The sequence below is a fragment of the Equus caballus genome, chromosome 1 (assembly GCF_041296265.1).
Source record: "Equus caballus isolate H_3958 breed thoroughbred chromosome 1, TB-T2T, whole genome shotgun sequence".
In the NCBI taxonomy this organism is placed as follows: Eukaryota; Metazoa; Chordata; class Mammalia; order Perissodactyla; family Equidae; genus Equus; species Equus caballus.
In genome coordinates this window covers 92713488-92739235 of record NC_091684.1, presented here as the reverse complement: position 1 = coordinate 92739235, position 25748 = coordinate 92713488, and the positions used below count along the sequence as shown (strand labels likewise).

The following is a 25748-nucleotide window of genomic DNA, read 5'->3' as shown; positions in this document are numbered from 1 at the left end:
ATCTAAGCCATTATTTAAGCAATTTTCTTTTCCATTTCTTTTCTTGGTTTATTCTTTTTCTAATCTGCCTAGTCATTCCCACTTCCTCATTGGCCCAAAGTTTATTAATGTAAATTATATTGCAGTTATTGGCACCTGCCTGCAGGGCAATGCTGTCTCTCCCATTTGCTTACCATCTATTGTTCCTGGTTTTAGTTTTAACTCACTTGGGGGGAGATGGAAGGGAGGTGGGACTTTTCAAGAACAAAAAAGCTGTAAAGGTATGTTATATCTAGAATATAGCTGTTTTTAGCATTTACTCCAGAAGCAGAATTCTCTTGGTCCCTTCGTATCCCCGAGGTCTGGTAAACTCTAAAATCCAAGTATATGGAGTGAACGTTTATTGAATTTAGGCTTACTACTTTAAAAAAAAGGAAGGAGGAACTGACATTTTCATAGATACATAAAGGTACAGAGAACTACATTTCAATAGACTACTGAAAAAGTCTCATGACCTTTATCCTCATTACAAGGCCCAGAAATAGCAAGTGTTCAATCAAAGAACCTTGACACTGGGCACTTAAGTCCTATCAGTGTCTCCCCATTGTGCTTAGAGACTGAAATCTTCAATGCAGCTCAAAGCCATGCTAAGTCTGGACCCCAAATTAATTCATAGTATTCTCTCTTTTTTAAAAAGAGACTTTATTTTTGAGCAGTTTTAGGTTTACAAAAAGTTGAGCAGATAGTACACAGAGTTCCCATATCCCCTCCCCAGAGTTTCCCTTGTTCTTAGCATCTTGCATTAGTGTGGTATATTTGTAACTAATAACGATACATTATTATTAATAAACTCCATAGTTTACATTAGCCTTAGCTCTTCGTGTTGTACAGTTCTACAAGTTTTGACAAATGCATGATGTCATGTATCCACCATCAAATTATCATAAAGTATAGTCTTATTACTCTAAAAATCCCATGCTGCAACTTTCCCTTCTCTCCCCACTCCAAACTCCTGGCACCCACTGATCTTTTTACTATTTCTATAGTTTTAACTTTTCCAAAAGTCATATAATTGGAATCATACAAAACACAGCATTTTCAGACTGACTTCTTTCACTTAGCAATGTGCATTTAAAGTTCTTCCATGTCTTTTTGTGATTTGATAGCTATTTATTTTTATCACTGAATAATATTCCACTGTATGAATGTACCACAGTTTGTTTATCTATTCACATATTGAAGGACTTGTTGATTGCTTCCAGGTTTGGCAATCATGAATGAAGCTGCTATACACATTCACGTGCAGGATTTTCTGTGGATATAAGTTTTCATCTTGCTTGGGTAAATATCTAGGAATGTGATTGATTGCTGGATTGTATGGTAAGACTATGTTTACCCCTGTAAGAAACTGCCAAACTGTCTTCCAAAGTGGATGTACCATTTTGCATTTTTACCAGCAATGAATGAGAGTTCTTGTATTCCCATATCCTCACCAGCATTTGGTATTGTCAGTGTTGTGAATTTTAGCCATTCTAATACATGTGTAGCAGTATCTTGTTGTTTTAATTTCCAATCCCCTACTAATAAATAACATTGAGCATATTTTCATATGCTTATTGGCACCATCTGTGTACTTCTTTGGATTAGTGGTCTGTTTAGATCTTCTGCTCACTTTTGCGTTATTTTTTTTAATAGACTTTTTAGAGCAGTTTTAGGTTACAGCAAAATTGAGTGGAAGGTACATAGATTTCCCGTATACCTTCAAGTCCCCCCATATGCACAGCCTCCCCCTCTATCAACACCCTTCACCAGAATGGTACATTTGTTACAGTTGGTAAATTTACATTGACATATCATAATCACCCAAAGTCTATAGTTTACATTAGGGTTCATTCTTGGTGTTATACATTCTATGGGTTTTGACAAATGTATAATGGCATGTATCCACAATTACTGTATCATACAGAATAGTTTCACTGCCCTAAAAATCCACTGTGCTTCAACTATTCATCCCTCTCTCCCACTTAATCCCCGGCAACCACTGACCCTTTACTGTCTCCGTAGTTCAGCTTTTCCTAGAATATCGTATAATTGGAATCATGCAGTATGTACCTTTTCAGAGGGCCTTCTTTCATTAGTAATATATATTTAAGTTTCCTTCATGTCTTCTCATGGCTTGATAACTCTTTATTTATAATGCTGAATAATATTCTGTTGTCTGTATGTAGCACAGCATATTTATCCATTCACCTACTGAAGGACATCTTGCTTGCTTCCAGGTTTGGACAATTATGAATGAAGCTGCTATAAATATCCATGTGCAGGTTTTTCTGTGGACATAAGTTTTCGACTCCTTTGTGTAAACACCAAGGAGCATGATTGCGGGACCACATGGTAAGAGTATGTTTAGTTTTGTAAGAAATTGCCAAACTGTTTTCCAGAGTGGCTGTACCATTTGACATTCCCACCAGCAATGAATGAGAGTTCCTGTTGCTCCACATCCTCACCAGCATTTGGTGTTGTCAGTGTTTGGGATTTTTGCCATTCTAACAGGTGTGTAGCAGTTCTCCCACCTACTTTTTAATTGGATTGTATTCTTACTGAGTTTTAAGAGTTCTTTGTACATTTTGGATACAACTTTTACCAGATATGTGTTTTGCAAATATTTTCTGCCGTCTGTGACTTGTCATTTCCTTTAGAGTGTCTTTCGCAGAGAAGAAATTGTTCATTTTAATGGGGTCCAACCTATTTATTCTTTTCTTTCATGGATGGTGCTTTTGTTTTTGGTATCTAAAAACACATCACCAAACCCAAACCACCTAGATTTTGGCCTGTGTTGTCTTCAAGAAATATGTTTTGTGTTTTACATTTAGTTTATGATCTAATTTTACATAATTTTTGTGAAAGGTGTAAGGTCAGTGTCTAGATTAATATTTTTGCATGTGAATGTCCAGCTGGACAGTTGTTGAAAAAACTATCCTTTCTCCATTGAACTGCCTTTGCTCCTTTGTCAAAGATCAGATGACTATATTTATGAGATTCTATCTCTGGGCTCTCTATTCTGTTCCATAGATCTATTAATCTGTTCTTTTGCATATATCACGCTGTCTTGATTACTGTACTTTATAGTAAGACTTGAAGTCAAGCACTACCAGTCCTCTGATGTTGCTTGTCTTGTTCAGCATTGTGTTAGCTATTCTGGGTCTTTTGTCTTACTGTATAAACTTTAGAATTGGTTTATCTATATCCAAAATTATTACTGAGATTTTGATTGAGATTGTGTTGAATCTATAGATGAGGTTGTGTCATCTTAACAATACTGGGGTCTTCCTATTCATGAACATGGAATATCTCTCCATTCATTTAGACTGTCTTTGATTTGTTTCATCAGTTTTGTAATTTTCCTCAGACAGATCTTGTACATATTTTGTGAGACTTATACCTAAGTATTTTATTTTGGGGGTGCTAATGTAAATGGCATTGTTTTAATTTCACATTCCAATTGTTTATTGCTCGTATATACCAATGCAATTGATTTTTTAAAATATTAACCTTGTATCCTGCAATTTATAACAGCTTTTTAGTTCCAGAAATTTTTTTTATCATTTCTTTGGGATTTTCTATATAGATAATTAGGTCATTGGGAACAAAATCAGTTTGATTTCTTCTTTCCCAACCTATACTTTTTACTGTCATATTGCATTAGCTAGAACTTCCAATGTGACGTGGAACACGAGTGGTAAGAGAGATCCTTGCCTTGTTCCTGATGTTGACAAGAAAGCACCTAGTTTCTCAATATTAACTATGATGTCAGCTGTAGATTTTTTTGTGTGTGCATAAAGTTGAGGAAGCACCCCTCCATTCCTAGTTTGCTGAGAGTATTTATCATGAATGTGTCTTAAATTTTGTCAAATGCTTTTTCTACATCTATTGATATGACTATATGACTTTTCTCCTTTAGCCTGTTGATGTGATAGATTACATTAATTGAACCAGCCTTGCATACCTGGGATAAATCCCATTTGGCCATGGTGTATAATTCTTTACTATATTGCTGAATTCTATTTGCCAATATTTTGTTAAGGATTTTGCATGCATATTCACGAGGGATACTTGTCTGTAGCTCTGTTTGTGTTTTCACTGTCTTTGTCTCGTTTTGCTATCAAGGTAATAAAATGAATTGGGAAGTTTTCCCTCCTTTTCTATTTTCAGGAGAAGATTATATAGACATGGTGTTAACTCTTCTTTAAATATGTGGTAGAATTCTCCAGTGAAATCATCTGCTTTACGAGAGTTATAAAATCACAAACTCAAATTCTTTAATACTTACATGGTTATTCAAATTATAAATTTGATATGGGTGAGTTGTTGTAGTTTTTAATTTTTGAGGAATTGGTCCATTTACTCTAAGTTGTCAGATACATGTGTAGAGTTGTTTGCAGTATTCCATTATTATCCTTTTAATGTCTGCAGGCTCTGTAGTGACATCCCTTATTTCACTCTCGATATTAGTAATTTGAGTCTCCTCTATGTTTTATTTCAGTCTTGATAGGTTTGTCAATTTTATGGATCTTTTCAAAGAACCAGCCTTTTGTTTCCTTTGAGTTTCTCTTAATTTTTTTCTATTTCAGTCAGTTTTGTTCTTTATTAATTTCTGCATTCTGCTTGAGTTCTTTCCCCCTGGTTTCTTGAGGTAGGAGCTTAAATTGATTGAGATTTTTCCTCTTTTCTAATATATGCATTTACTGTCATAAATTTCCCTTTCAGGACTGCTTTAGCAGTGTTCCACAAATTTTGATGTTATATTTTCATTTTCATTCAGTTTAACAGCATTAAAAAAAAATTTCCCTTGAGACTTTAACCCATGGATTATTTAGAAGTGTGCTGTTTAGTTTCTATGTGTTAGGAAATTTTCCTTTTATCTTTCTGTTATTGATTTCTAATAGATTCCATTGTGGTCAGAGGACATATTTCATATGATTTCAATTCTTTTAAATTTGTTGAGGTTTGTTTTATGGGCCAGGAATGGTCTGCCTTGGCATATATTATTCCATAAGTACTTGAAAAGATTGTGCATTCTACTGTTGTCGAATGGAGTGTTCTATAAGTGTCATTTAGATCTTGTTGATTGATGGGATATTGTTGTTGAGTTCTATATCCTTGCTGATTTTTCTATCATAGTGTTCTATCAATGTTTAAGATGGGTGTTGAAGTCACTAAATGTAATTGTAGATTTGTCTATTTCCCTTCATTTCTATCAGTTTTTGCTTCACATATTTTGCAGCCCTATTGTGCATAAAGACTTAGGATTGCTGTCTTCTTGGTGGATTGACACTTTTATCATTACGAAATGTCCCTCTCTGCCCCTAATTTTCTTTGAAGTCTACTTTTTTTATATTAACATAGCCACTGCTGCTCTCTTCTAATATTTGCAAGGTATATCTTTTATTCCATCCTTTCACTTTGAACCTACCTATATCATTATATTTGAAGTGAGTTTCTTACAGACAGCATATAGTTCATATAGTTGTCATGTTTTTTATCCACTCTCCCAATCTCTTTTATATTTAATGTCTTTAAAGTTAATGTAAATATGATGTATTAGTGTTTAAGTCTGCCATTATTTTTTAATTTTCCTGTTGCTTTCTATGTTTAAATTTTTCCTTTTTATTTTCCTATCTGTGGGTTAACTGAACATTTAAAAAAATTCCCTTTTGATAAATCATAGTGTTTTTTATTTTTATTGTTTTGGTGAGGAAGATTGGCCCTGAGCTAACAATCTGTAGCCAATCTTACTCATTTCGCTTGAGGAATATTGCTTCTGAGCTAACATCCATGCCAATCTTCCTCCATCCTGCATGTGGGACACCCTCACAGTATGGCTTGATGAGCAGTGTGTAGGTCTGTGCCTGGGATCTGAACACGCAAACTCCAGGCCACTGAAGCAGAGCACACAAACCGAAACAGTACGCCACCAGGCTGGCCCCACTATAGTGTTTCTCAGTGTTGCTCTTTCTGTAGTCTTTAGATTGGTTGCCCTAGGGATTACATTATAAACACATAATCACATTATAATCACAATCTTTATGTCAACGTTTGAGTGAAGTATAGAAAACTCACCTCTTTATGCCCCTTCACTCTCCCATTTATAATTGTCTTAATTATTTCCTTAACATACATGAAAACCAGAAGTTAGTATTTTTGCTTCAATAATTTCAAAAACTCAAAAAAAGCGTATTGTATTTATCCATATTTTTACTCACTTCTTCCTTCCCGATATTCCAAGATTCCTTCTTTTATCATTTCCCTTATGTTTCAATAACTGCCTTTTATCATTCTTTTAGAGCAGATCTGCTGGAGACAAATTCTCTTAGTTTTCCTTCATCTGTGAATGTCTTGATTTCCCCTTCATTCCTGAAGCTTATGTTTGCTGGATATAGAATTGTCGGTTCCTTTCTTTCAACACGTGAAAAGTGTTGTGTCACTTCCTTCTGGCATTCACTGTTCCTGAGAGGAAATCCATCGTCATTTAAATTGTGTTTGTCTTATAGATAACGTGTTATTTTTCACTGCTTTCAAGACTTTTTCTTTTTCTTTGGTTTTCAGAAGTTTGACCATGTGCTTTGTTTAGCTTTTTGGGTTTCAACTCTCTTTGGAGTTCATTCAGCTTCTTGAATCTATAGGTTTATGTCTTTTGCTAAATTTGGGAAATTTTTAGAAATTATTTCTTCATACAATTTTTCAGCCCCTGTGCTTTCTTTCTCCTCTCCTTCTGTGACTCCGACGACATGAATGTTAGATCATTTTTTATAGTCTCAAATGTCTCTAAGGCTCTATTTATCATTACTTTTCAGTCTATTTTCTCTCTGTTGTTCAGATTGGCTAATTTCTATTGTTCTAGCTTCAAGTTCACTGATTCTTTCCTCTATCCTCCATATTTTGCTGTTGAGCTCATCCATGGAGATTATTTTTTTTTTCAATTTCAGTTATTGTAATTTTTAGTTCTAAAATTTCCATTTAGTTTTTCTTACATCTTCTATTTCTTTGTTGAGACTTTCGATTTCCTTGCTGAGACTTTTTCATCTGTTTCAAGAGTGTTCATAATTGCTTGTTGAAGCATTTTTATGATGACTACTTTAAAATCCTTGTCAGATAATTGTAACATCTGTGTCATGTCAGTGTTGCTATCTGTTGATTACCTTTCGTTATTCAAGTCAAGATCTTCCTAGTTCTTGGCATGATACATGATTTTTCATTTAAAGTTGAACATTTTGGATATTATGTTATGAGACTCCAGATATCATTAAATCTTGTGTTTTAGCAGACCACTTCTAATACCTGCTTCAGCTGGCCTCTGATACTGCTCCCCTTGGGGAATAAGACATTGCATTACAGCCAGCTGGAGATGGACGTTTCCTCTCTACCTCATTTGACATACAAAGGGCAGGGGTTCCTTGCCACTTCTGGGTAGAAGTTGGAGTTTAGGCTCCACAGCAGGCTATGTTGATATAATCCTGGCTAGGAAGAGGAGCACTGTTATCCCTCCCCATGTATCTTCCACTGACAATGCAGGATGGTGGATGGAAGTGTGTGAGAGGCCTCAGTTCTGCTGAGCAATGGTGAAAAGTCTCAGCTAGGCTTCCTCTGACAACGCCCATGGGAAGGGAGAGGGCATTTAATGGCAAGGGGAAGTAAAGCCCTGTTATCCCCAGATGGTGGCAGAAGTCCAATGTTCCCATGTGTTCTCCACTCACACTGCACTGGAGAGAGAACCTCTTTACTACACGACCAATTACAGCACTTTGTTATAATCTGGAGATGGGGGAAGTCTAGGCCCTACAGATTGTCTTTGCTGGCGGGACCTCAGTTTTTCCTGTGGTGTTTGGCTAGAGTAGAACAATTATTACATAAAAGCTTTCTGTCTTGTTAGGCTGCCTCTTTCCTTATCCTTTGGCTAGAGAAAGCAGGCTTTTCTTGGGCCTTTATCTGCACTCAGAATTTCCAGGTTGCTGCCTTCTCCTGTAATCAGTATGGGACATATGAGATAATAAGGAAATCCAGGGAACTCACACTGTATTGTTCCTTAGTTCCCCAGATCCTCCTGGCCTTCTTCTCTTCCGCCTTTCAGAGTCCTCTTGTTTGTATTTTATATCATATTCAGGATTTTAAGCTGTACTTAGCAGGAAGAATAGGGAAAACTCTGCCAACTCCAGCTTTTGGACTCAGAAGTCCTTTATTATTCTAATGTGTATGTGTGTGTGATGATATTGTGGTACTGTCTTTTGGCGACATTGATTTACAGATGAAATATAATGTCTGGGATGAACTTCACAATAATTTGGGTTAGCTAATGGGTGGGAATATAGAGCAAGTGAGAATAGCTATGAATTGTTGAAGATTAGTGATGAATATAGAAAGGTTCATTACCCTATTTAATCTTTGCATATGTCTAAAGGTCTCCTTAAAAAGAAAACCATTTCCTGACTACCCACTCTAGTCATATTACAGGCTCTTGTCTGTGCTCTCTGCTACAGTACAAACTTGATGACAAGGACCCAGTCTATCTTGGTCACAGTTACAGCTCCAAAGCATTAAAGGGATGGCATATAGTTGGCATTCAAATTACCATGTTTCCTCAAATATAAGATGACAGATTATAAAATACCTTTATTTTCTGCACCATTTAAAAGATCACTGTAAATTAGACTATAGCATACCATCAATTCTTAGAAGTGTTTGGATTTCAGATGCTACAATGTGAAAAAAGTGTTCATTTTGGAATTAATGAAATACCATACCTGGAATAAATGAATACTCTGAAATATTGTGAGGTCAAGATTATTGTGAAGATGCTTCAGACATGTTCAAGAGCAGATAAGGGTATATTTTTAAGGCTGTTACCAATTCTACAGTGAATATATTTCTTCCTAAGTATTGAAATTCTATGTCCAAGTTTATAGGTTACTGTTATAAACCTTAATAGAAAATGCAACATTCTGACTTACTCTATCAGACCTCCACAGAGTTGGCAGAGTAAGTCTCCTTTCATAATGAATTCCTGGAGGCTGAGATGGTATTCCCCAACCTCCAGGTTAGCTCATTGGAAAAATGGGCTAAAGTAGGTAAAGCAACTAGTACAGTACCTAATACACAGTAGGTGCTCCATAAATGTTTCCTGACCTACTATAATAATTGACATTTATTGAGCACCAACTATATGCCAGATCCCACAATCACTGCTTTGTCTGTAGTACCTCCCGATAGGTGCTAATAGCCCATTTTCTACATGAGTTAAGTAAGGCTCAGAAATTCAGTATATTTAGAGAAAGTTAAAATGTTAGCTAGGAATGTGGCTAGCACCTGAACCCAGCCTGTCTGATTTAAAATCTCATGCCCTCTTCACTACTCCACAGCGCTTCCTTAAACTGTTATTGTATATTTGAGAGAGCCAGACAGAAAGTGAAGAGAAGTGAGTGATATTAAAAACCTAAGAATTCTAAACTAAAAATACCCTTTCATGCCTCAATAAATTAAAGAAAGAAGGGGTAAATGACATGAAATAAACAATAAACTCCAAACGAAAGAGAATAAAAAGGTGCTGTTAAATGTCTTAGAGTAGATACAAATGTTAATTAGATGTCTGGTTTTTTTCTCTTTTTACAGAAGGCCTTTAAGAACAAAGTAATCATATTCTCTCCACCTTCCTCCCTCCTAAAAAAATGGATGTTAGTTCTCTTCACGTTCCATCTGATTAAACTGTTCCAATCCCAGAAGGTCCTGGGACAAAGAACTAGGCAGGTCTTATTCTTGGAAAGCCCTCCACAGCAAGAGCGGCAGACAGGCAGGTGGCCCAGTCTCTAAGCTTGTTCAGCACTAAGAGCTGAGTCTCAGATTCTACGTCTGGAATATTAGCTGGGTGATCTTCTTACCTGAACTTAACGATTTCTCTACCACATGAACCATCCTATACTGTTCATGCAATTGTTCACTTAGTCTTGGGGCTGAATAAGTGGGAAAGAATATGGAGACAGAAAAAAGAAAGAAAATACAACCATGAATGCTTACCAAAGTATAGAATGGGTTGGTAAGGAAAAAGAAGACCTCAGTACTAGCAGAAATAAAGCCAGACACGTTGGACTTAAGGAGACAATTAAAAATCTTAGTTACTATGGTAAAGAATGCCATCAATGGTAAGGGGCTGCCTTCAGGTGCCAAATTCCATTAACCTCTCAATCTCTGTATGAACAAAAACAGTTACAGACATTGGCCAAGGCCTCATTTTTTTCTTGACAATACTGATACCAGGAGTTTGGACCAGCTACCAAAACTCCTTATTAATAGGATTTGACCTCCAATAGCTTTTCCTGACAGTTGACTGTAAATTAGAAACTTCAACAGTATGGTTTAGGATTATTTTAGAAACATGAATAAGTGCTTTTGCAATTAAACTCTACTTCAATTAACACAGAATTGGTATTCGCTTTTACTTTAACTTCCAAAAGACATTATTATTTATGTTTGCTGCCAGTTTTAAATGGACACAATTGTAAATAAAGGATTTAAACAGAGCCCCTGATACAGCCTAAACCTAATCATTTTCCACAAGTCCAGTTTTATTTAGATTTTATGTGCTTGTACATAGACACACTTAAAGAACATGTATTTATATATATAAAATATAGATGACATGGGAGTTTCTGACAAATGATTTGTTAATGAAAATTTATTAACTATATAACCTTTGAATACCAGAGAAACTTCAATATGTACAAATCAGCATGAAGTTCCCAGTTTCTAAACTTTGGTTATATGAATATGCCTCAAGCACCAAGGAATAAAACAATAATTCTAATTTAAAAGGAAAAAATCCCAAGGAACAAAAAAATTCTTCAACTCTCTTCAGTTTGTTTGTTTTTCTTTTAAACATCATTTGGGAAAACTCTCTTTTATTCTACTTTCCTTCCATCTTGGTTAGTTTCCAAAAACAGTATATTATCAGGGGAAAAAGGACAGTCAAACCATTACAGATAGAGATGATGTCTCAAAAGGACTATCTCTGGAAATTATTCTGTCTTAAATACAAAATTGTTTTAACCTAGGAGATTTGCATTATGTAACATGTGTGAAAAACACTCCAACTCTTAAATTTCAAAATTCAAAAACTTAAACAATGCAATTACAACAAGAGTTGGGGGTGAAAGACTCACAGGGAGATCTTTAGCAAACCCAGTTAAAAGAGATCTTGGATTTCAACTTCTTCCCTGGCATCACTGGTGTCTGCTAGCTGCAGAGGCAATTAATATATAGGCATCAAAACAGAGACCTGATGGGCTGACCACAACCTCTCATGAGATTTCGCAAGAAATCTGATGGGCATAAGAAAGAAAAATCAAAGAATGAAGACTGAAACAGAAAAAACAGAAACTAAATACATCTAAGCCTGTGTAAGTCAGGATGGAGGGGGCTTAGATGCACAAACTGACAACCGCATGTATATGGAAGGGATTGCATCCTTGCCTACAAATGTGGATTATATACACATTTATATTAAGTTACGTCAGTTCATATATTACACCTGACAATTCAAACAGGATGTCTCTGGTGAGAAGTGGAAGGAGGTTCTATTCACTCGGTTCCTCAGGCCCCGGTCCTTTGTCCTGGCTGGCTGCTGGTCTCTGCACTGGACTCAACAGCATGGTATATGAATGGATAAAGCTTAATGTCTGGTCCAGGGGTGGAACAGTTTCTGCATTCTTCATTGTAATATCGTAGCAACAGCTTATATACTTCTCCTGGAGAGTAAAAGGCCAGACCGATTTGCACATTAAGATATGTAGATGGATAAAACTACTAAAGACTCCGGTTTTATCTTAATCTAGTAACATAAGCTCAAATTTGCCTTTTGAAAATAGAGCATGAATTTCATATACCTGGAAGGCTTTCCTGACATAAAGTGAAACTTTTAAAAAACTCGCTAAAGAAACTACTTATGAGCTCATGATTACAGCAGGCTATACATGGTGCATCATGCACGTGTCGTTCTGGGAGTCTGTGGCAACTCTAGTTCTACATTCAGCTCCACGGGAGCGAGGCCTTTCACATCCAGCCGAAACACGGCAGACGAGCCTGCTGATATTATGACTCAGAGTGAGGCCTCTTAGGTTTGAACTTACCCTCCTATGCCTTCCCTCTTTTAGTTTTCTATATGCACAAAAGTAAAAACGGACACTAACTCCAGCTTCTTGACTTTAATAGGCTGACATACTCATTCAAGACTCCAAATGAAACTTTGCCAGAAAAAAAGATTCTGTAAATGTTGCCCCTCTAGGACTTTGTCCCCCTCTCTCAAAGTCATGCTCTCATTTTTTCTTATGCACTGTGATCCATTCAGATTTAGCAAGTGTTCCTCCTGGATGGTGTACAATCCATCTAGATACCATGTGTCAAGACTACCTCCTACTTACCAACAGTCAGTTTCCTTTCAGTAAGGAAAGTGTGCATGCTGTAAATGTCTCTCATCAATTCTGAGTCCCCAAAGGTGAAATAAACCACATCTCGCTCAGTTACAGCAGCTGCCAGTATCTGTATTAAGGCTGTAGCAAAGAGAAAAAACACAGCTATATTACGACACTTCCCATCAAGATACCTTTAGTTCTTTCAGCCAGCTAAATTATAGCTGGTGTGCCATAGCTTTACCTTGGATTAAAGATTTATAAACCTAATATATGTGTTATTAGAAATGGCAAATACAGGATGGGTATAAATCATCTAGTTGTGTGAGTTTCCAGACATGCTGCCAAGAATATCATGAAGCCACAGACTTCCTACACAGGCACCTTTTCTAGATCACAAATAAAGGAAGGTACATTTGAGTCAGCAGAGTCAAGGCACTAAGGTGATATTTTTTTCACTTAGACTCATCTGGAACTAAAATTTTTGTGTTTGCTTGCTTGATTTAATTATTTTGTCTTATTACTTAGTCGCTGGTCTTTTATATCAGAGGAGCTTCTGTGATTTTCTCTGACCAATGCACTGGGCAGGCTCTAATGCTCTAATGAACCCTACAGCAAGCATTCTCAAAATAGGGTTAGAGAACACACCCTTGTGTGCTCCCTCCTACCCTCCCCCCTGCACCCAATCACTGCAGTGCAGAGTGAACGTTACTGAAGACACTGGACATTAACTCTAGTGTGCTGAAATGGCAAAATCATTGAGAACCACTTTCCCTAGGAATCAAAGTTACAAATCAACAAGTGTGATGCATGTTTCCAAAACTTAAGTTCTTTATAATCTTAATCTCAGTAGACAAAATTTATTTTGAATAGCAACAACAAAATTGAACATAGGTACAATAAATGCCCTTTTGCTAGTTATATATCTTTTCCTTCATAAAAGGGGAGGTGGGAATTAAATTAAAACATTACGGAGGACAAGTTTTGTTATGTTTTTGATTTTTGAGAGCATGTTAATATTCTATGTATTCAAAAAATAAAATTAAAACAATAAGAATGGGAATGGTGAGGAACCTATAATTGAAAGCAAACTAAAACAAATTGACTCTAATTTTAGTTCAAAAGTGTAACATAACTACACTGAGGGGAAAGGAAAAAGGAAGAATGAAACAAAGAACTAATCCAAGTAACTTATGAGCATAGTATTTGACTCATATCCTTAGTCTCGAGCAATGAGGAAAGAATTGCAAACAAACCCCCAATTCCTTTTACTAGGTTTGCTTAGCAGAATAGCAGAGGTGAAGCAGTTTTGAAACTAGTTTTAAATATATTATAGGATTGAGCAAATGAGTACATATGTTGATACTGTTGAGAGCTGGAGTTCTCACTGTGGAAGAGGGGACACACAAATGCAGAATGGGGAAGACAAAAAATAACTGTGGGGATGGACTGAAATGCAAGGAACTGGTGTGTACTCATGGACTTCTAAAATATGTACATTACTATGTGTGAGAGTGTTTATGTGTAATGTATGCATTTCCTAGCTTGTCTGTTGAAAGGGCCAAAAAGCAGACATTCCAGTAGCAATTAGCACACCTAGTGCCCAGATCTTGGTCTCTAATACCACTCTCCCTAAAAGGAACTGGATTCCTCAAGCAAATGCCTGGTTCCGTGGTTGAGTCAGGATAGGGATAAGATGAGCCCAGTGCTCAAAAAAAAGATGGGGGAAAAATAGATGGGAGCTAATAACACAGATATAGGAGCTAGGTCTGAAGGAGTTCCCATTAGCCAAATCTGGACAAGCTAACACCAAAATATTAAGCACAGTTATAAATTACAAACCATTGAAAAAATACGAATTCCTGAGTCCATAGTGATAATAGATAACAAATAAATAGAGCAGAGGAAGGAGGGCTCTTGCTCACAGGAGAAAGCTGAAGACTTAACTAATAAGCGTGGAGGGAGTGCCAGAAGAGGAAAATCCTCTTTTTGCAACCATTATGGTAAACATTGGGTCACATAAAAATCATTAAAGGAGTTAAATCTAGTGGAAGTTTTGTCTTAAAATGTCTTCCTACAGAATGCTTATTAGCTACAAGGGAGAAAAAAACAATATCTATACAGTGGGCAAATTGGACAACACTTCGACTAGGTGATCAAAATTAACATCACCAATGGGGTCAGAGGGCCATCAAGTGCCTCTAGACAATATCATCTACGCACTACTCTAACAGAGAATGCATGACCTCAACCTACTTATAAGGAAACAGCAGACAAACTCAAAGAATGTTGTATTTTTCAAATATGTCAATGTCCTAAACGACAAAGAAAGGCTGTGGAAATACTCTGGATTCAAAAGGAGGCAAAATGACAACAACTAAATGCAATATCTGACCCTGGACCCTGTATTGGAGGGCAAAGAGGTAGCAAGATTTTATTAGGGCATGTGACAAAATTGGAACATAGATGACAGAGGCAGACAAAAATATTCTATCAATGCAGATTTATGAATTTAATAACTGTAATGGGTTTATATAAGAGAATATTTTATTCTTAGTAAACACACTGAAGTATTTAGGAAAAGAGGCACAATGTATGTAATTTAAGCTCAAATGGCCAGAAAAATATAGTGTGCATATGTATATACATACATATATATATATACATACAGTATTTTTACTTTTTGTAAATTTGAAATTCTTTTCAAATAAAAAGTTTTAAAAATTATGTAGGAAAGAAAAATACTTTTAAGTTGAACTAGTAAATTTGATAGAGTTGAGTATCCCCAGATTTGGAAAAGAATCTAAGACATTATAACACATGTGAGATTCTAAAACACCAAAGCATTTCCTAATTTCCAAACTAATATTTATTGAATATCCACAACATGTGAGGTACTATGACTAGGCCTTATTAATTTCAGAGTGTTGAAAGTAATTACTCTCAAAATAGAGATAAGTTTTAATTAAAACTGCTCAACCAATTTACGTGTACATTAAAGCTTCAGTACACACAATTTTAAAAGGTTCCTAATTAACCTAAGCAACATATAAAAATAGAAACTAATGAACTGTCATCTTCCTCTACCAAGAGGTATCATTTCTTACCTTTTAGTGAGAATGAAAATTTGGCTTTAAATATTTCCTACTAAAGTAGAGAGAGACTCAAAGGAAAGTCCTTTTAATCCTATTTCTTCCTTAAATACAGAAATACTAGATCACTGGTCATCTGCCATTTATGAAAATGAAATATTAATAAAAACATTTAAAATAAAAATTTAAATTTTATTAGTTTTAATTTTAAATTAAAATTTACTAAGTTTCAATTAAATTTTATCTCCCTATAGAATTTATTTTATAAATGCTTCCCAGGCCATTTTGTCACTGTGGATAGGCTCTTGGGGCTAAGCTTGTCAGAGCTACCAAAAAGATGCTGGATCCTGTTAAGAGAAAAGCAAAAAGTAAAACCAATTCAGATTACATTCTTTTTTTTGAGGAAGATTAGCCCTGAGCTAACATCTGCTGCCAATCCTCCTCTCTTTGCCGAGGAAGACCGGCCCTGAGCTCACATCCGTGCCCATCTTTCTCTACTTTATATGTGGGATGCCTGCCACAGCATGGCTTGCCAAGCAGTGCCATGTCCACACGCAGGATCTGAACTGGTGAACCCTGGGCCGCCCGAAGCGGAACATGCACACTTAACCGGTGCGCCACCAGGCCGGCCCCCAGATTACATTCTTGATTTCACACCCACTTCTGTTTGGGTGTACACTGTTAACATAAACATGTGCAGACAGGTTGGGACAAGAGGCAGGAGACCTGAGTTCAGTCCTCGCCCTCCAGTTAGCTATACAGCTCTAGGATTTTGGCCAACTCACTTAACTCTCTGCCCTCACTTTACCCAGCTATGCAATGAAGGAGTTAAATCAGATGGTCCCTGAAGACTCTTTCAAAGTGTAGAATTCCATAATCTCTGCTATAGCTTTTCTCCTTGCATTGGATATTAGACTATAAATAGACAAATGAAATTTTCAGAAATATAATTAATCTTGACCCTAGATACATCAGTAATCACTGACAAAAGATCATTTTAAACAGAACCATCATCCCCAAGACCTCTGCAAATCTAGAGAATTCTGTCTCTTGATTTAAGTGAACGCTCTTGCATCACAAGTTGGATGAGAATAAATCGAAAATCTAATAGAGGGCGTGGACTGACTCCAAGTATGATACAAAGCATCAAATTCTAACTTCCAGCACAACTAGGTGCCAAAATAATCACTTAAATTAACCCACAGGGAGCTTAGTTTTAATTTTCTTTTTTGGCATCAATGTCAAGCTATGAAGAAAATACAAATACATATGAATAACATCAAAAAACAACTCATAGTGTCCTCCTGCATCAAATGAACCAAACAACAAATGAGTAAAATGATGGATACTCACACCACAGGTGTGGTCTGAGGCCATCAGCATGTAATATTAGTAACAACTGCTGACGCTGGGCTCTTAGAGCATGCTGAACTGTTCTGGCAGCTTTATAAGCACTAACTCAAGACTTACAAGGACTAACTCACTAAATCTTTACAAAACCTGAATAAGGTAAATGTTAGTATAACCTCCATTGTGAAAATAAAGAAATACAGGCACTGAAAGGTTACGTGATTTGTCTAAGGTCACAGAGCCAGAAAGCTGTTGGAGGTGAGATTTGAACCCTAGCAGCCTGACTCAAGGACCACGGCCTCAGCCACTATGCTGTAACGCTGCCAGACCAAGCCATTCTGCTCTATGCCAAGGAACTGTACCATACGCCGGCCAGAAGAATTGCCTCAAAAAGTTTATACATTATTTAAATGCATGCTGGCAAGTAGGCTAAGATAGTATAGATTTAAAGTACTACCGAGGTCCTTCTAATGAACCCCAAGGTGTTTTGTGAGCTCTCATGGCCCTACGGCCCTGAAAGCTCAAGCACGGCTACCAGTCCCCAAAGCTCGTGCCCACTCTAATAGGCCAACTCTTATTCTCTAATTGGTCTTGTCCTCTGGCCACCGTTTTTAATCTTAACACCACCTGCCCCTTCAACCAAGGATATAACTAAAGGCTCAATCTTTGGTCCTTTTACTTGCTTTAAATGCACCCTCTCTTCAAGAATGCAACCACCATCTCTAGAATGGCAACTCTCAAATCTAGATCTAGACACAGAGTTTGTGGCCAATAACATAGTTAATAGCAAGAGCCCAGACACTGGGCTCTTGGGCATCAATCCCTCGTTTGAATCCTAGTCCTGCCACTTGCTATCTGTGTGACTTCAGGCTATTTACTCACCTCTTTATGTCCCAGTTATCTCAGCTATAAAGATAAAAATAAAACCTACCTAATAGGCTGCTATGAACTAATACGTGTAAGGAAAGCACTTACTACAATGTCCTGGAACACAGAATGCATTCAATACGTTCTCAACTAATAATAAAACATATATTGGTTTTTGAAGAAGACAAGCCGAGTTTGAATGTTGGTTCTGACACTTACTAGCTGTCTCTCTTTGGGCAGGCTATTAGCCTCTCTAGTTTGCCTTGGTTTCCTCATCTTAATGACGAGGCTACAAATTGGAGGGTAGCTATGCAAACCAAAGCAGAGAATGCGGTGATTCTTAAACCTGGCTCATCATCAGCAACTCCCAGAGTTAGGAAGACATTCCTAAAGCCATTTCCCAGATCCACCAACTCAGCAGCATCTCCGAGGTGCTGAAAACAACCATTCCACTCACTCTAGAGACCCTGAATGCACTATCATGTAAGACCCCATTCTAGGCACTGAGCCCACGGAAGAGGACAACGCGGAAGTGTTAAGGGAGGAATATTCTTCCTCAAGTGTGTAGGAGCATGGCCAAGAGAGAAACGGAGAGTGATAGAAGGAAGCAAAGTGACGAGGAACCTGTGGTAGACAAATTGAGGTGATCTGGCCCATAATTCTGTTCTTCTACCTTCAATTTTCTATTGATAGCCATATGTCTCACAAACCCCACCTAAAGGGATAGGCTAGGCCAACCACAGCATGATAGAAAACGATTCATCAGCATTGTCCAGGTTCCAACCCTTTCCAGATCAATGATTTTTCTGGAGTTTACCTATCTCGATTCCAAAACACCAAAAAACCAGCAAAGATACTATTTAGGTTTGATATAAATGGGACATAGATTGTAAAAGAAAATGAATTTACAAAAAATTTCTGTAATCTCAGAAAACTTTTCACTTAATATAAATATGCAATAAAAATAAACTGGAAATCCTCTTAAACCTCATTAGAGGATGGTCAGTGTTTACTGACTCCCTTGGCTACCATGATTTGGTCCAAGGGACAGGAAACTGATCTAAATTGGTCCAATTAGAGTATTTCCATAGAATTTTTAAACTAAGGAGTCCTCCTTTCCTCTAGGGTCACTCAAGTGCAATACTATAAACTTGGAACTATTTGGTCCCAGCTCCTGCCAAGCAGAGATAACCAATGAAAATAGAAGAGAAGGAGGCCATCATCTTGGGAGAAGCAGGCAGGAGAGGAACCAACACACACAGACTAGAGGGAGCATCTGATCCCAGGACAGTCATCCCTGAGGCTCACCCCACTCTTCCCTTCGCAGCCACATCAGCTAATAATACCCTTTAGGCTTAAGTGATAAACTACATTAGTGTCTCTTGCAACTGAAAGAATCCTAACTCAGAACTTTTTACAGGGGTCAGAGGGTTGGAGGGGAGAAGAGAGATTTTTTTGGAAGAGTTAACACTATAGTGGAGTCTTAAAGGAACAGAAAGAATTAGATAGATATAGATAGGCAGTTGCAGAACAAAGTGCAAAATCTTAGATTAATAAAGGCACACAGAGGTTGTTTAACAAATTTGTTAAATAGAAGTTCATTGAGCATATATTGTTTGCAAGTCATTTTTAGCTAGTGAAGGCATGGAATGGGGATAGAAAAGAAAATGTACAGGACTACAACATCAAGATAACTTTTAATTATGGTAAATTAGCAATGGCATAATCTTTTCACAAGTCAGGTAACATAGTATAGAGATGTATAAAAAATAAACACTGAAGGAAATGCAAGGAGAAATTGACAAGAACACAACAGAAAGAACTTTAGAGCACCACTCAGTTCCTTCACAACACAAGCAGATAAAATCTGAAGAATATAGGGTCTGATCCAACAGGTACAGAAGCTAATCGATATAGAATAAGTTCTACACCCTTCAGAGACTTACCATTTCAAGTGCCAACATAATACCTACGACAATGACTATGTTAGGCCACAAAGAGAAGCTCAAAAACCTCCAAAAAGCAGAAATATTATCTACATTCTTTGATTACAATGAAATAAAATTAGAAATGAGATAAAACAACATTTTTTTTAAACAGCCATTTAGAAATGGTTTTAAATTATCTCCTAAAAATCTCATGGGTGCCTGGCACCTGGTGGCACCCTTAGGGCAGGATCTCACTCCACAGTCTCCACTGAGATGGGATGTAGAAAGCTGCAAAAACATTGCTTCCACCCAAACAATTAGAAAAGGTCAAGTAATCTACAGGATCATAACTTTTCCTCAGTCTAGCAGAAAGCGGAGTTTGCAAGGCAACCAAAGTATGACAAGACCCTCCGAGAAGAGACGAAATATATAAACTATTATCTTTGAAAGAGCACAGGAGAAAGAAGTGGCCACCATACAAATGGGTAAGAATAAATCAGCTAAAACTTTAAGGAAATTTTAAAAGCCAAGTGTGGACTAAGGGTCATTCTGGAGTAGCTAGGAGCACCAGAAATAAGGAGCGTTCACATTCACTCAAAAGTCCTTTCCCGTGGGCCTCTGCAAAGTGCTCCGATAGATGGGGGGCCAGGCACCAAGCCCTTCCCTCTTCCCCATGTCCCTTCTTTCCTACCCTCTGGATCCTAGGGCCACTGGTTGCCTGAGGCAGAAAGTTGTTAGTAAATGTCTGTTGAATGAACGGATAAAGAAAATATTCTCTTAATAGCTGTCAGAATAATGCATTATAAAAGCAGTTCAAAATTAAATTGTTGTACATTGCAAAACTGATGCACAATTAGGCAACAAGCATATTAAAAAATATTTAGTCTTATTTCTAATAAAAGATATAAAACTTTAAGGATTTACACATGCCCATGTTTCTCCCTCCATGAAAATTTTTTGATAAGATTTTTGTAACAAAACAATAAATGCTTACAACAAAAAATACAGATTAAAAAGAAAATAAAGAACATTTCTTTTTCTCACCTAGAAACAGATAAAAATAGAGAACCTCAAGTGTGTGTGATATTTTTTATTCATAATTTAATTTTAAAATGGTAATACTGCATATATTATTTGTCAGCATTCCCAAAATATCCTCCCATGTCAGCAGATATATGTAGGCCTGCATATTTCATTACATAGATGTACCTTAATTTCTTCCTTTCCAAAATCAGTTTTAGTAAACAATCCCTCACTGAAGGACATTAAGACAACTTCTAATTTTTTAATGAGTATTCAAGCCAATGAAGGGGAGGGAGTTGTCAAAAAGTCACTCCAAAGTTTAAATCTCGATAGTTGAGAAAATAAATTACATAAAGAAAATCTTTGAATACTATGCTTGAGAGTCACCTGAGGAGCAAAGCTGCAGTCTGAGAGAAAGGCTTTTATGCCACAAAGAAAGAAACGAAACAAACACATTTATAAAGCTTCCCAAATTGTCCATCACAAATGACCAAGGCTCATGGCAAACCTGACTTCTGGATTGATGATGTGAATCTACTCATTCATTTTACTTAAGAGAAAAACAGAAAAAAAGTATCTGTCATAAGATCAATAAGTCCTGAGTGAAAAACAGGTTTCCTCAAACAAATTCAGGATGATAAAGAATTTCATAAAATAAAAACCAGAAATTCTTTCTTCTACAGACTTTCAAAACACTGAAAATAGCACCATGCAGTTCTTGTTTTTGAAGATGAAAAAAATGTGGGCGAAAGTCTTTAGAACGAAGGAATAGGGAAGATTTTTCTAAGCATGCCACAGAAATGTGAACACATAAAAATTAATTCTGTATGACAACAACCCAACAAGCTGAAATAATTGAAAAAAACTGAAAAAACTTGTAACATAAGACAGTTTAATAATTAATATTTTTTAATATACAGTTATTACTAGCCAATGAAAAATCCAAACTACTTTCAAAGAGATAAATGGGCAGAAGACAAGCAAAGGAAATCAAAAAACAACTTGGGGTCTGCCCGGTGGCATAGTGAAGTTCATGCACTCTGCTTTGGTGGTCGAGGGTTCGAGCGTTTGGATCCTGGGTGCGGACCTACACACCGTTCATCAAGCCATGCTGTGGTGGCATCCCACACATAAAATAGAGGAAGATTGGCAAAGATGTTAGTTCAGGGACAATTTTCCACAAGCAAAAAGAAGAAGAATGTCAACAGAAAGAAGAAGAAGATATTAGCTCAGGGCCAATCTTCCTCACCAAAAAACAAACAAAAACAAATAAAAATGGTCACTAAACATACACAAACTATTCAACCACAGAGAAATTACAAAGATTGACAAAATGCCATCTTGGTGAGGTTGCTCATGCAAAGACAATGTAAATTGATAACAGTCTTTCAGAAAGACAATTTGCAACAAGTGGTTGGTGAACACATTGATGTTCCAGGAGGTTAAGGTGCCCTGACACCCTGGGAAGAGGGCATGGAAGCTCTGTATTCCTTCCCAGGTCTCACCCTATGTGTATCCTTTATAATAAAACTGTAATAGCTCTGTCCTGAGTTCTGTGAGTCATTCTAGTGAATTATCAAACCTGAGAAGGGTAATGGGAACCTCCTGGGTTGGTAGCCAGTTAGTCAGAGGTATGGGTGGCCAGGGGAACCTCCTGCAGCTGGAGCCTGACAGAGGGACCATCTTGTGGAAGACTTTGCCCTTAACCCAAGGGGTCTGCACTAACTCCAGGTAGTTACTGTCAGGATTGTATTGCAGCACATACAATTGGTGCTGGACCAGTTTGGTTGACACAGAACATTAACCATCTCAAGTAATGGTAAAATATTATTTTCTACATAACTGACACTTTGGAGAGTAAAGCAAATGTCATAATCCGGTAAATGGCCAAATAGCTTATTGATCAGGTTTTGTGACTTTTCTACCATAAACAACAAAATGCAAGAAACGTTTATCCTGCTTGGGTATCCAAATGCCTCCTTATCTGTGCCACAGGCAGCTCTCTCAAGCTGAACTCCCATACACTGCGTGCCTCTATTAAAGCACTCATTACTGTGTGCTGCGTTTGTCTCTGCCTCTCTCACATGATGCACTGTGAATTCCAAAGCAGGGAGCACATTTTATTCACCTTTGTATTGTCAGAGCCCACCACAGCGCCTAGAGTATGGCAGATGCCCCATAAGTTTGGTGAATGAAGGAGTAAATAAAACAGCTCTGTCCACAAAAAGCACTCCCGTGAAGCAAAGTGCTTGAGTGGGTGCTTTGGTTTGAAACTTCAGTCATTTTGGACTCTTCCCTCTCCATATTTAGTTAAATACTGTGTCTGGTAGACCAAAGAGATAAGTGACCTCTGCAGGGAAATAGTAAGTAAAAATAAGAATTCCTTTAAACACAATAAGAAAAAGGAGGAGAGCGTCAAATATTTTTTTCTCTTCTCTTAGATCTTTGTGATCTCTTATTATGATTGGACATGAGAAATCCAATATATGAAGGACTAACTTTTCTTCCCAGTGAGAATGCTATTATCCTTTTTATAACAACTTATACACTCACCTTTTAACCTAGCATCGCCCCCAAAGGCACCACAGCCCCAGTTTCCCGTGGCCACTGCAGAAAGATTCTCTGAAGAAACTCCTGGACGGAGAAATCCACAGTAAGCCTGCAGGATAAGAGAAATAACAAGCACATGAGTGACTAGACACTAGCAAGATTTCTGACTGATGTGCTAGGATCAGCATCCAGTATCAAGCTTATGTTATCCCTCTCTTTTTTTTTTTCTTAGGGGCCAAAGTAGAGGGAAAAACAGAAAAGCCTCGGATTATACAAGGAAGAGAGTAAGAAAAGATCAATTCTAATATTTATTTGTTTTCATGCTGGGTAAATCAAAGCCCTTAAACCAATACATGATTCAGTTTCTTTTTCCAATTCAAACAAATATAAATGGAAATGCCAGATATTTCAAGAACTTATGGGATCCCAATTACAAACTACCCAGGAACTAAAGGGAGGAAAGGCACTTAAGACACTGTTTTATTTGAAGGCTTTTTGACCACCTTTCAATCAAGGTAAAGACTTATTACTATCATGCTTCCTCAGCATGCTCTCTGAATTACCTGGACTAGATTAATAACTGTGATTAGCTTTTAAATGTGCTTCCTGCCACCAAAATGCTCAACAATGAGCAAGCAACTATATATGAAAGGGATTCCTACACCTGGTTACAAAATAACCTTTAAGATCCCTTCTAGCTCCAGGATTCCCTAGTTTCACAGCTCCGTTTTCAGCTAGACTAAGAATTTGCCAGTAACCTGAGAAAAGTACAATATATCCTGAGGATGCTGACTAAGTATTAACTAAACAAACAGCTCACTTTGCATATGAGAAGGCTATGGGCCAAGGCCCCAGAGCTTCTGATCTCCATTTCTTTTTGTTAGTCTAGTTGGTCTTTCTGCCTCCTAAGGGTTTTTAGTTTTCTGAAACTATCAGACTACATTAAAAGGTTTAATATAATAGCGAAGTGAAATCCCCTGGGTTCTCTCAAGTACCAAACAAAACCTAAAATATAGCTTATGTATAATAGTAAATAAAATGAAAAGAATGATCTATGACAAATGCTCCCAGAGAAAAAGCAAGGATAAAGAAAGAGGCTTCTATGAAACTCACACATAGAACTATAGTAAATTGCTCTCTGAAGTCTCCACAAAGGTATAAAAATTTATTTTACACACTGTCTGGATGGATTAACAAGGCTATTCCTTCCACCCCCATCCTAGGCTGTAAATCCTGAGAGATATTAATTATGAGTTGGCACCAGACCATCATTCAATGCTGTGCCACAGAGCTTACACTAGAACTCACAAATTACCTGTATAATCAGATGCACGGAGCTTCTGAAAATCTCTTTCAGGTCAAAAATATCAAGAAGCTGAATGTTTTGGAGCAGGCTCTTGAAAGATACAGAGTCTCTACCTTTATGCCAACAAAGGGGAGAACAAACTCTCCATCGGAACACACATAATTTTGCCACCTGGGATTCCTGCCCAATTCTCTTAACATGCCTAGATGAAGAGGAACATTGCTCGACTTCCTAGTTGTCGTCTCTGTTTCATACTGTCAGAATGGTTTTAGTCTCTTCCTCACTGCTGTCTCTACATATCTGGGTTAACTTTTCTTCAAAGAGTGAAAATACCTTAGTGAATCTAAAGTCTAACAACAGAGAATTTGAAATATTTAGATTATCAGAAGCAAAACCTAACGTGAAGTATTAACCAACTTTATTAAAAAAATCTATCTTGAAAAGTGGCAAAAACAAAAACATACTATAAAACTAAATCTGCATTTGGTGTTTTGATAAAAGAAAATCAAATTAAACTTTAAAAAGTTAATCAGATAGAAATTAAATGATATAAAATAATTACCTAGTAATTAGGTATAAAGAATAACTGTTTATAACGATTAAATACAAAATTCTTTTATTTTGTTAAAACCAAACATTTCCAAGATCAGAAATAAGAGAAGCAGCAAGCTCCTCTGAGTCCCTTTTAGAGGGACAACTCAGGCTTCTCCCTTCCCCAGTAAGGAGAAAGATGCTCAAATGCTGGAGACCAGGGCAGGGCCATTAATCAGGGAATCATTTCCTTTTACAGTAGTAATTGAGCTCCTTTAGTAAGAAACAAAGATAAGGATAGAGATCTCAAAAAAGTTGCCAAGATCTCACTTCACAGGAAAAGGTACCAGGAGTTCTCAAGAGCTCCACATTGGCAACAAATACTTTCCTTTTTCCTCACCCTGAGCCAGAGCACTTGAGGCGATTAATCAGAGCAGTAAGAGTAAAAAAAGCCAGCTCAAACTCTAGCCACATCCTGGTCTGACATTTATCAATGACAGAGCTATTTATTTTTCTTAATAAACAACTCTAAAGGGGGAAAAAGAGGAAGCATTCATAGCTCAGGACAATAAGGAGAAGATATCAATGAACATTCATGTCTCAGAATGAATTTTGACGGTGGGGGAAGCAGAGAGGGATGGCAAGGGTAATGCTGGAGTCCTGAGGTTGC

At 37.1% G+C, this 25748-nt stretch overlaps 1 protein-coding gene across 5 annotated transcripts in view; it reads right to left on the bottom strand.

Moving 5' to 3' along the window:
- Positions 1-10571: 10571 nt before the first annotated feature.
- PARG (poly(ADP-ribose) glycohydrolase) overlaps positions 10572-25748 on the bottom strand; it is a 113428-nt gene continuing 98251 nt past the window's right edge. For all 5 annotated transcript variants that reach the window (XR_011423945.1, XM_001500120.7, XM_005602716.4 and 2 more), the window contains 3 exons: positions 23245-23350; positions 12444-12572; positions 10572-11771 (listed from right to left, as the gene is read on the bottom strand). Coding sequence is in view for 4 of the 5 variants with exons in the window: in XM_001500120.7 (XP_001500170.2) it covers positions 11617-11771; positions 12444-12572; positions 23245-23350 (390 nt within the window). In the remaining variant the exon portion in view is untranslated. The remainder of the gene's footprint in view (positions 11772-12443; positions 12573-23244; positions 23351-25748) is intronic.